Here is a 12,560-nt window from a genome sequence, read left to right on the forward strand (position 1 = left end):
TACCGCCAGGTAAGCAGGTTAGGTGAGAAGGCCACGAGAGAAGCCGCTGCCTTCTTCAGGAGCGCCGAGCTAGCCCACTTCCGCTGAAGAGCTTAGGCTACGCAGAGCCGCTGCTGAGAAAGGCCTACTTTTGGCTCGTCCGCAGGCGCAGCTATGGAAGCGGCGGGAGGGTTGGGCTTTCCTATCCTCATTAGAGTCGCTACTGGTGGATGGGGAAAGGGTTGGTGGGGATCTAGGGCCCAGGGATGGATGGACCTTACAGGCCGGCAGAGTAAGCCTGTGGATACCGGGTCAGAAGCAACTTTTTCTTCATAGGGTTGCCCCTTCCCCCCCCCCCTTAGGAAAACTCCTGACACCTAGGATTGAGCGTTTTCGAATGCCGGCAGAATTTCTTCCACAAGAAGAAAAGTGCATTATCTTTATTTAGTTAAATGGTCTTTGCAATGATTGCCTTTGAACACAGGCACGGGGATTCTTTTTTTCCTCTTTTATGGGTGCAATGTCGCGTGGTTGTACAATGGGCTTAGCTACTTTGCTGTGTGCCCTTTCTCTTGAGCATGCTTCAGGTTTTGTTTTTTTGTTTGTTTTAAATGGGCAAATTCGGGAATATGGGAATAACATCTGGTCCTATAGATCAGAACACCCCCAACCTTTTGAGCACCAGGGACCAGTTCCGTGGAGAGAGATTTTTCTGTAGACCGGAGGGGGCGTGGTTTCATGTACTGCCTGCATCCCGCAGATAGGGCTTTGCTTGTTTGTGTGGCCCGGTTTCTGGCATGCCGCGGCCTGGTGCCGGTCCAGGGACTGGGGGTTGGGGACCCCTGCTATAGATGTTTGAGGGATGGCTTGAGATCAGAAAATGAGTTGGGATTGTTTTACTGCACCACTCTACTAATGTAGCTCTTTCTGTACTTTTATTTACTGCAGAATTTATACCCACATGCCCCTAGTCCAGCGGTAGGCAACCTCGGCTCTTTTATGACTCATGGACTTCAACTCCCAGAATTCCTGAGTCAGCTGACTCAGGAATTCTGGGAGTTGAAGTCCATGAGTCATAAAAGAGCCGAGGTTGCCTACCCCCTGCCCTAGTCTCTGCATTGGGCAACACAACTAGCATATTTGTATGTGTCGGGAGTATCAACCAGAATTAATCTCCCTATCTTTTGATGTACTTTTCCAACAATTGTTCCAAAATATACAATGCTGACTGGGACAATAGAATTCTGACTAGAATTCTCTGTATTAGTAAAGATTAATTTCAAGTTCAATTTAAAACTGTCAAAACTCATAAAGGTATTTTGGAACATCTGAATGTTCTGCTATATGATTGGTGCTTACGTTATTGATTCCTTGTGTTATTCCTGATTGTAATCTGACAAGAGTCTCTCAATCCCAAGATGCAAAAGTTTCAAAAATAAATTCCTTGTGACTTGTTTGGCCTAATCAGAAATAGAGTGGCATAATGAATAAAAGTGAAATTCTATTTCAAGGCTTAAATGTGCTATTCTGCTGTTTTTGTATTGTTGAACCTGTGGCCATCAAAGCTACTTCAAGAATTGTTATTTTAAATTTGAGCAGTTTAATCACTGTGAAGGGTCAGACTTGGCAAAATAATGTAAATGCTACAATGAGCTTCAGTAAAGTATTGTGGTGTAGTAGTTAGAATGTCCTGAAAAATCCTGCTAGGTTAATGCATATAAAACACCTTGGTATGGCTATAATGAGAGCAAGAGTTGCAAAATGGCTACCATGTAAGACCTGAGTTTTGTTTCCATTCACTGGGTAGTATTCCTTGAATAAATTGACAGTTATATAAAGCTATTGAATGAATGAAAGGTTATGTCTGCTTTTCCAAAGGCTTTCCTGCATTTTATGTTTGTGTAAGTCAGGTGGGGGCAAGGTACCCAGTGATGAAGGTTGACCATAGATACATCACTTTCAGTGAGTACTCCAGTAGTGATCTTAGTATGAGGCTTTAATCTCTTTAATAATAGGGTAAAATATGCAATTGAATAGAAGCACATAATACATTAAGCTATGCATCATAGTTTATAGAATAGTTGATTTCATAGAACATATTAAGTTATGACTTAGTGTGTTTTCTGAACCAAACCAATTGTAGTTAGCTCAGCAAACCATGTATAAACACAGCAAGTGTGCTACAGCAAGTTTTTGACTCAATTAATAGATCGTGCTAAACCATATTTTAAATATAACCAACAGTGCTTTATGATCAATGAGATGATTCAAGCCTTCTAATAAAATTTATTTGGTTTTGGTTTAGTATGCTTTGTCAAATTAGCTGATTGTAGTTTACTTAATATTTTACTAGTAAACCAAACATGAATTAGTGCAATCTACAAACCCTGTCCATATGTTCAACTTTCAAGGCATAAGATTAATTCTTAGCCTCCCTTTAAATAGCAAGGCTAGGAAAATTCTGTCTGATCTGTCAAACTATTATTACAAGAAAACAATTTGAGTAGATGGACAAATGATTCATCCTAGTTTAAAGCTGCTTTATAGATAGTGGTTCTCTGAATTAATACTCAGAATCTTTAAAATATATAATTCAGTATTGTGCTTTTTGAGAATATCAATTATTATTTATTAGCTTATTGATTCTATTATAAATACAATGTATATGAATATCGCAGTTGAAAGATTCCTTGAGAAAGGAAGTAAATAATTCTAGTATCTAAATGGAATCTTTTACCTTTTAGAAGCATAACTTTAAAAGCGTAACTTTTTTTTATGTGAATAGTTGTACCTGGATAAATTCTGCCTTATTTGGACTTACTATTGTAAATTGTAATATCTGCATTTCTGTAAGATATTCTGGGTACATTTATTACTTCTTGATATATTCTCATAACATCTTTGTTTATTAGATGCATATAATTTTATGTAGTGAAATCAAATCTTGAGAATGAAATGACATTTGTGTACTTTTATTATGATTAAGCTTTCCAAATGGTTACAGCTAGGAATATTGCTAAATACATTAATTGAACAATTGTAAATGCATACTTCAGTAGTTTCTTGCATAAATATATGCTATTAAGAATATAAAAAGAGCACAAAGTTTGAGTTCTTTTGAGGAAATGATTTCAATAATTTCAAAATCTTACAGAGAATCCTAAAATTCATAGTAGTTGGTGTTATGTACTGGGCTCTTGTGAAATACCATGTGGGTTGCTGGAGCAGCTAATGGCTCTCTAGCAACCCAGACTACTAGTCTCCTGTGCTGCAATTGGCTATCTCCAGGCGGCAATGGTTGATTCAAACCTATTGGCTGCTGCCTAGGGGCTAGACTACATATTGCGGCTAGTTGCAGGCAATTCCCCAGTACAGTTCCAGCACGAAATAAACAATGAGTTACCCTGTACTCCGTTCTGCATCGTCATTCCTGCACCAAAGAACCCGCTATTTAACAGTTGGAATTCTGTTTAATTACATTTCAGTAATCAAGGAGGAGGCTCTCCAAATTGCACTTTAGTTATGTATAAGGAAGAAGAATCCTATTCAGCAATAAAGGTGGAAAAAACAAGATGCCAGAAGAATCAGGAATAAACAACAACTCAGTTTTCATTTTAAGTTTACTCTTCCCTGATCAGACATACCTGGAAAAGGACCTTAATAGCATCAATTTCTTGGCCCAAAATTGAGATAACAAACAAGAATCTATGTGTGTATGTATGTGCCTTCAAGTCAGTTTTAATTCCCTTTGACTGTCTGGACTAGTTCCGGCAATTATGGTAAGATTTTTTGGAGGTGATTTCCCATTATCTTCTTATGTCTGAAAAAAGATGACTGGTCTGAAGTCGCTGAAGCATGCTTGGAACTCACAGTCTCTTGATTTCTAACCTATTGCCTAACCATGACATCAAATTGACTCTAATATAGCAGCATATAATCAGCATATTGATAACACCTGATCATCAGATTACCTAACCCAGCAGCTTCATGTAAATGATGATCAGGAAGGCTGGGACAGTTGAGGCATCATGAAAGTCAGAAGCTTTTGGCTTCACACACAAATCAAGTTTTGGGTGACTTCAATCTACCATCCCTGGGAGGTTCATCTGAGTTACCTCGGGAGTTCATGGCTTCCATGACGGCCATGGACCTGACGCAAGTAATTTCTGAACCAACTCATGAGGGAGGCCACACCTTTGACCTGGTTTTCTTATCTGGACGGTGGTTTGATGATCTTGGTGGGGGCTCTCCATTTATTATGCCCCTGTCATGGACCGATCATTACCTCCTGCGGCTGGTCTTCCGTTTTGCCACCCCCGCCGTGGGGGTACAGAGCCAACCAGATGGTACCGCCCCAGGCGCTTAATGGATCCTGACAGGTTCCAGGCAGCGCTGGGATCCCCACCTGCCTCCGTTGCTCACAACTCGGCCGATGCCCTAGTGGAAGCCTGGGAAAGGGCGGCCACTGAGGCACTTGACCGAGTTGTACCCTTGCGGCCCCTGACCCGGTGCAGATCCCAACGAGCTCCATGGTTCTCTACAGAGCTCCGGGAGATGAAGCATCGGAAACGGGGCCTAGAGAGCTGTTGGAGGTCCAGCCGATCCGAATCCGACCGGTTGCGACTAAGAACCTTTATTAGGTCTTATCTCGCAGCGATGAGGGCGGCAAGGTGTAATTACTTCTCTGCCCTCATCGCATCCGCAGATAATCGCCCGGCCGCCCTGTTTAGGGTGATCCGCTCCCTCCTTAATCAGGAGTTGAGGGAGGAACCCTTGCAGGGTCATGCCGAGGAGTTTGGTCAACATCTGTTGGATAAAATCGCTCGGATTCGGACCGGTCTGGACTCCAACTGGGCAGAGTCCGACGAACAGGACACGGGCGGTCTTGTCAATGTTATCTGGGAGGAGTTTGATTCTGTGACCCCTGAGGAAGTGGACAGGATTATGGGGAGGTTGAGCTCCACCACATGTTTATTAGACCTGTGCCCTTCTTGGCTGGTCTATGCATCTCGGGAGAGGACACGAGGCTGGTTCCAGGCAGTTATATCTGCTTCTTTGAGTGAGGGTAATTTCCCCGCCGTCTTGAAGGAGGCGGTGGTGAGACCTCTCCTCAAGAAGCCTGCCCTGGACCCAGCTGTGTTGAATAACTTTCGTCCGGTCTCCAACCTTCGCTTTCTTGCGAAGGTTGTTGAGAGTGTGGTGGCGCATCAGCTCCCTCTGGTTCTGGATGAAACGGATTATCTAGACCCGTACCAATCGGGTTTCAGGCCCGGGTACAGCACGGAGACGGCATTGGTCGCTCTGGTGAATGATCTCTGGAGGGCCCGGGACAGAGGACATTCCTCTGTCCTTGTCCTATTAGACCTCTCAGCGGCTTTCGATACCATCGACCATGGTATCCTGCTGCGACGTCTCTTGGGAGTGGGAGGCACAGTTCTTCGGTGGTTCTCCTCCTATCTCCTGGGACGCTCGCAGTCGGTGTTGGCAGGGGGGCAGAGGTCGACCCCAAGGACTCTCGTTTGTGGAGTTCCTCAGGGGTCGGTCCTCTCGCCTCTCCTGTTCAACATCTACATGAAACCGCTGGGTGAGATCATTCGTGGTTTTGGAGTTGGGTATCATCAGTACGCCAATGATACCCAGCTTTTCATTTCGACCCCAAACCACCCCAGTGATGCCCTCGATGTGATGTCCCGTTCCCTGGAGGCGGTTCGGGTCTGGATGGGGAGGAACAGACTTCAGCTCAACCCTGACAAGACTGAGTGGCTGTGCATTCCGGCATCCCGGGACATTCAAAATATTCCACCTCTTTCTATGGGGGGTGAGTTTTTACCCCCCGTGGATAGGGCTCGCAACTTGGGAGTCCTCCTAGATTCACGGCTTACCCTGGAAGACCATATAACAGCCGTGACTAGGGGGGCTTTCACCCAGGTTCGCCTGGTGCGCCATTTGAAACCCTATCTGGACCGGGATGCCCTGTGTACGGTCACTCATGCACTCGTGACCTCTCGCCTGGACTACTGCAATGCTCTTTACATGGGGCTCCCCTTGAAGACCACTCGGAGGCTCCAACTGGTACAGAATGCGGCCGCGAGAGTTGTCTTGGGAGTTTCCTGGTACTCCCATGTTACACCTTTGCTCCGTGAGCTGCATTGGTTACCAGTTGTCTTCCGGGCGAGATTCAAGGTTTTGGTTATGGTCTTTAAGTCCTTACATGGCATGTGTCCGGGGTACCTCGGGGACCACCTGCTTCCGGGGTCAACTTCCCTCTGCCCTGTGCGTTCCCACAGAGAGGGCCTCCTCAGGGTGCCTCCGGTCAAGAGAATGTCGGCTGGTGGCCCCCAGGGGGAGGGCCTTCTCTGTGGACGCTCCGGCTCTATGGAACCAACTGCCGGTTGAGCTCCGGATGGAACCGGACCTTCGCTCCTTCCAGCGCGGTCTGAAGACCCATTTATTTGAACAAGCTGGCCTGGCCTGATGGGGGACGTTAGGGTTTTTTAATGGGCTTTTTATATTGTTATTGTTTTTTATCTGGGCAATTGTTTAATTCTCTTTTAATTTTGTATTTGCTATTTATATATGCCCTGTTCACCGCCCTGAGTCCTTCGGGAGAAGGGCGGTATACAAATTTAATAAAAAAAAAAGTGGAACCTGTTATGTATTGGGCTCAATGGTAACACCACATGGTAAGCTGGAGCAGCTAACGGCTCTCCAGCAACTCAGACACCCTGTCTCCAGGCCTGCTATTGGCTGCCCCTATGCGGCAATGGGCTGCTTTAAACCTATTGGCTGCCGCCTAGGGGCCAGGCTATAAATTGCTGCAGGCTGCAGCCCAATTCTCAGTTCAGATCCTGCAAGCAATAAACCATGAGCTTTGCTGAACTCACTTGCCTCGTCTCCTTTCCTGCGTAACGAACCCACCACAACACTGACGACGAAGGTGGGATCCTGCTTCTCCAAAAGAGCTGAAGTTCACTAGGGGAGAGGCAGCGCACGCCTGGCAGGAAAAAGGCATTTCCCCCCCCTACGGTCGGCTAGCCAGACACGCCAGTGACCGTGTGCTTAGTGGATCAATCCCTGGGCCTTGGAGAAGCAGGATCAGAAGACGCAGGAACCAGCCGAGAAGACCAGAAAATGGCCAAGGTCGGAAGGCTTCGCGAATTCGACATCAAGCTTCCAGAGGGATGGCCATCCTACTTGTCCCAGGTATAAAACTACCTCCAGGCCAACCAAGTCACAGAAGATGGGTTGAAGGCCGCCACGCTGCTCTGTGTGTGCGGCCCAGCCACATTCGACCTGGCCGAAAATCTGTTCGCCCCGACGCTGCTGGAGTCATGCTGAATTTAAGAAGAAGCTAGGAGAACATTTCCAGCCGAAGATGTCGGTGATTGCCTGGTGTTACAAATTCGAACTGCGAATGCAGCAGCCTGGTGAGACAGCATCAGAATACATCGCGGCCTTGAGGCAGGCCGCACGCCTGTGTAAGTTTTCCGATGTAGAAGAGCGACTGTGAGACCGGCTCATCTGCGGCCTACGGAACCGAACACTCAAACAAAGACTTTTTGCCAGACCGAATTTAACCTTCTCGGAAGCCCAGGATGAAGTCATGGCAGACGAAACCGCTGGGGGTGCAGTCCAAACAGTCCAGCCCGCCAAAACAACAAAACACGAAGAAACAGTCCACCACGAAGACGCCAAACGCTCAGAGGAATCTTCAGAGGAAGAAGATCCTGAAGTCAACAAGCTACACAAGCAGCCCGACGCACAGCACCACAGCAGCAAGCAATAGCAAGAGGCTCCTTACAAGGCAGTTCTCTTACCTAGATGTAAAGGTTGTGGCAGCAGCCACCAACGCGCTGATTGGAGATTCCAGTCAGCCACATACAAGGCCTGCAACAAAACAGGCCACATCGCAGCAGTTTGCAGAGCTCACCAGAGGGACCGGCCACCGAAACACCAGTCGGATGGTCTGACCAGGAGAGGTACTGGGGCCCAGGGACCGTTTAGTGTGGGGTTTTGTAAAAGCCGCAGAAGTGTATGCCACACCGGGGCCTGACGTCCCCTCAAACAAAAATTTTAACTGCTGGTAGAGCTACAAGGTGTCCCCTGTAAAATGGAGTTGGACACAGGATCTGCCGTCTCCATTATTTCCCTGGACACTTTTAATTTTGTGTGCAGTCACAGTAGAAAATGGGCCAAGCTAAGGCCCTCCGACATAATTTTAACTGATTTTCAAAACACTCAAGTCAAAGTTAAGGGGGAAGCCACCTTGGACGTAAAATTTAAGGGGTTTTATGGGCACCTGGATGTCATAGTAGTAGGGGGCCAGAGAACGAGTCTAATAGGACTTGATTGGTTTGATGCTTTAGGCATTCAAGTAACCGGTATCAACTGGACACAAGCTGCAAATCTAACATAGTTTGTGAGGACTTTGCAGATGTTTTTGATTCAGCCCTAGAAACATACACAGGCCCGCCTATCTCGTTCAAGCTAGATGCCAACGTGGTCCCCATTAGGGTTAAGCCTCAAAGGGTCCCCTTTGCCCTCAAACATAAAATTGACTCAGAAATAGACAAGCTTGTAGAACAGGGCGTTTTACAACCAGTTGATGGTGGGGAGTGGGAAACTCCTATAATCACACCACTTAAGGCCAACGGAAAAATTAGAATATGTGCAGACTATAAATGTACAATTAACAAAGCCCTTAAGCAACACACTTACCCTGTCCCAGTGGTGAACCACATTTTAGCTTCTTTGCAAGGGGGCACTATTTTCGCAAAATTAGATTTGGCACAGGTCTATCAGCAATTGCCGGTTGATGAGGCCACAGCCGTGGCTCAGACGATCGTGACTCACAGGGGCTTTCAAAGTGAAGCATTTACAATTTGGAGTTAGCATTGCTCCAGGCATTTTCCAGGGAATCATGGAACACACACTTAAAAGCATTCAGGGCGTTTGTCCTTATTTTGATGATGTATTTATTGCTGGGGAATCTACAGAAGTGTTAGCCAGCAGGCTCAGGGCTGTCCTACAGAGGCTTCGCGAAGCAGGCCTCAAATTAAAAAAAGAGTAAATGTAGTATTGGGGTCTCTTCAACTGAATTTCTGGGATTTCGAATTGATGCTAACGGCATTCACCCTGCTGAATCCAAAGTGAAGGCCATTAAATTGGCTCCTTGTCCTAAATCCAAAGGAGAGCTACAAGCATTCTTGGGCCTCCTCAACTTCTACCATGCATTTCTACCTAACAAGGCCACATTGGCAGAGCCTCTTCACAGGCTCTTAGATAAAAAAGCTCCATGGAAATGGACCAGCATTCACAGGAAGTTTCCAGGACCTAAAGGCACTATTGTCAGTAAAATCTACTGTAACTCATTTTAGAGAGTTTAAACCAGTTTGTTTACCATGTGATGCATCTCCTTATGGGGTGGGGGCAGTCTTGAGTCATTTAGAAAAGAATGGAACACAAGTCCCTATTGTATTTTATTCAAGGACACTGTCCTCTGCTGAGCGTAACTATGCTCAAATTGACAAAGAGGCCTTAGCCATTGTAGCAGAAATAAAAAAATTCCATGACTATTTATATGGCAGGGACTTCATGGTCTTCACAGAGCACAAACCACTGTTGGGACTTTTCACAACAGACAAACAAACTCCCCCCATACTTTCTCCAAGAATGTTGAGATGGTCTATTTTCTTATCTGCATACACATTTAAGCTGGTTCACAAACCCGGCAAAGAAATGGTCCATGCAGATGGCCTGAGCAGATTCCCACTGCCACTAACGGAACCAGACCCAGCCCCTGCGGCCAGAATCCTGTCCATTCAGGACCTGCCAGAATTTCCCCTCCACGCTGGGGACATAGCTACAGAAACAGCTACAGATAAAACACTTAGTAGAGTGCTTTCATGGGTACACACGGGGTGGTTAGATAAAAGCCCAGGCTCTGAGTTCCAGAGTTACTTTGTCAGAAGACATGAGCTATCAGCTCACAAGGGGTGCATCCTTTGGGGGAACAGAGTCATAATTCCCTCTTCACTGAGAGATAGAGTTTTACAGTCACTATATGAAGGCCATCCAGGCATTGTCAGAATGAAAGCTTTAGCAAGAAGCTACCTTTGGTGGCCTGGCCTAGACAAGGACATTGAGGCACAAGTACATGGATGTTATACATGCCAGCAATCTAGGCCTGAAATGCCACACACTCCAGTTCACAGGTGGGAGGAAACGCACACTCCTTGGTCTGGAATTCACATAGAGTACGATGGGCCCTTTCAGGGACAGCTCTTCCTCATAGTGGTAGACAGCCACTCCAAATGGCTTGAAGTAATCCCAGTTGGACCATCCAGGTGCTGAGAAAACTCTTTGCCACACATGGGTTGCCAGATGTCTTAGTTTCAGACAATGGGGCCCAATTCACTGCTGCTGAATTTCAGGCCTTCCTAAGAGCAAACCTTATCAGACACGCAACATCTGCCCCTTTTCACCCGTCTTCTAATGGTTAAGCTGAACGTATGGTGAGGACCACAAAGGAGTCACTTAAACGCATAGTTACAGGGGACTGGCATCACAGACTGGCAGATTTTTTACTTTGCCAGCATTCTACGCCCTGCACTGCTACAGGCAAAAGTCCTGCAGAACTTCATTGGGGGAGGTGACTGATCACTAAACTGGATAGGTTGCATCCAGATAGAGTGGCAGCAGAAGCCTCTTGACCAAAACCCCCAAGGGGGCTGCAAATGGGCAATTGGGTTTGGGCCAGAAACTATGGACATGGGAATCTGTGGGTTCCTGGTAAAATTACCAAATCATCTGGTCCCCTTTCTTACGAAGTGGGGCTGGAGGGAGGGCAAGTTGTCAGATGCCACATTGATCAACTCAGAAAATGGTTTCCAGAATGGCCACTAAGTGAGGACTGCATCCTCCCAAAGTCCCCAAACTTGCAGCCAAGCCAGCCCATACATGGACTCTCAAGACTCTTCCTTCATAAGCAATGAGGAACTGAGCGTAGAGGAGGGGAGTCCAGAAGTGCAACATGGATCTCCTGACAGAGCAAGCCAACCAGATTTCAACAACCGCTGTGCTTACTCTGCTGTTCAATCTGACTCTGGGGTGGGCCAACCTGGAGAGGCCAGCCAGACAGCATCTAATTCCTTTGACTCAAGTGCATCAAGGAACACTGGTCTGCCAGGCCCGATGGTAGACCAGAAAGTGACTGGAACCCTGAGGCATTCTACAACGGCACGCAAGCCTCCTACTTATCTAGCTGATTATGTTGTAAAATAAAGGAACTATAATGTTGTCTTGTCACTGTACCAAAACAATATTGGAGCTATGGTGTTAACTGTCTACAATGCTGTTAATGGAAGCCTATTCATTATGGTGTTAAAATTGTGTAACTTGGCTAACTGATGCTATGATGTTAAATCTTGTAACTTGTATTGTTTGCTAAATTATTGCTTTGATGTTGTCTGTTCTAAGAGGGGAGGAGTGTTATGTATTGGGCTCAACGGTAACACCACGTGGTAAGGTGGAGCAGCTAACGGCTCTCCAGCAACTCAGACACCCCATCTCCAGGGCTGCTATTGGCTGCCCCTAGGTCGTAATGGGTTGCTTTATTGGCTGCCGCTTAGGGGCCAGGCTATAAATTGCTGCAGGCTGCAGTCCAATTCTCAGTTCAGATCCTGCAAGCAATAAACCATGAGCTTTGCTGAACTCACTTGCCTCGTCTCCTTTCCTGCTCAACAAACTCACTACACAAAAGAACCAGTAATTAGAGAAAAGAGGAGAACCACTGTAACATTGTGACTCCAATCCTAATACCTGTAGTTTGTCCAGAAGGTAACCATGATTGATGATAAAGGTTCCTGAAAAATGAAGAACCAGAACAGTTGAATCATCTGGTTGTACCAACACCATTCCAGCTTCACCAGAGATAATTGACAACCATGATCAATGATGTGATCAATATTGGGTTGAAAAATGGCTATTTGGAGAGGAGGTGTACCACTGTCTTCTTCAAGATAGGCAAAAACATTCAGACACTCAAAGATCCATTTACTGCCTCCTGGACCTAACCACATTTTATCTTCCAGGAAGTCCTAACTAACCAAGAGGGGGATGGATCTAATAAGCAGGTAACTGAGTGGATCCTATCCATTTCCTTGGAAACTATAGGGTCAACCATTTGACAGGTACAGGATGAAATTCACATAGACATATCCTGTCTGAATCTTAACTTTGAGTGGGTCTGAACAACTTTATCCAATAAATGTCTTGGGATATTCAGGATAGGCCTGAATATGTGAACCCTCCCTTCCTACTAAATACCAGGTTACCTTGAACACAGGCATTGGCTGCTATCTGGGGACCATCTGTTTGTCATAGTGCTGCTAAGGTACAGAAAATCAATAAATGTTACCTCTAAATTACAGAACAAAGATCCACTGTCTGCTTTGCTAGCCCTACCATCTTTCTGATATATAGTTATAGTAAAATAGCTGTTTATTTATGTTTATTATCCTCACCTTATACTTTCTTGAAGAAGCTTACCAATAAACTTCATTTTAACACTGCAGATATTT

At 45.8% G+C, this 12,560-nt stretch overlaps 1 protein-coding gene across 1 annotated transcript in view; it reads left to right on the forward strand.

Moving 5' to 3' along the window:
• Positions 1 to 12,560, forward strand: part of NUDT14 (nudix hydrolase 14) — a 57,834-nt gene that overhangs the window by 292 nt on the left and 44,982 nt on the right. Inside the window, exon 1 of the mRNA XM_083348307.1 lies at positions 1 to 9. This exon is cut by the window's left edge and continues 292 nt beyond it. Within this exon, the coding sequence (XP_083204433.1) occupies positions 1 to 9 (9 nt within the window). The remainder of the gene's footprint in view (positions 10 to 12,560) is intronic.

The sequence above is a fragment of the Vipera ursinii genome (genome assembly GCF_947247035.1).
Source record: "Vipera ursinii genome assembly, chromosome: 1".
Classification (NCBI taxonomy): domain Eukaryota; kingdom Metazoa; phylum Chordata; class Lepidosauria; order Squamata; family Viperidae; genus Vipera; species Vipera ursinii.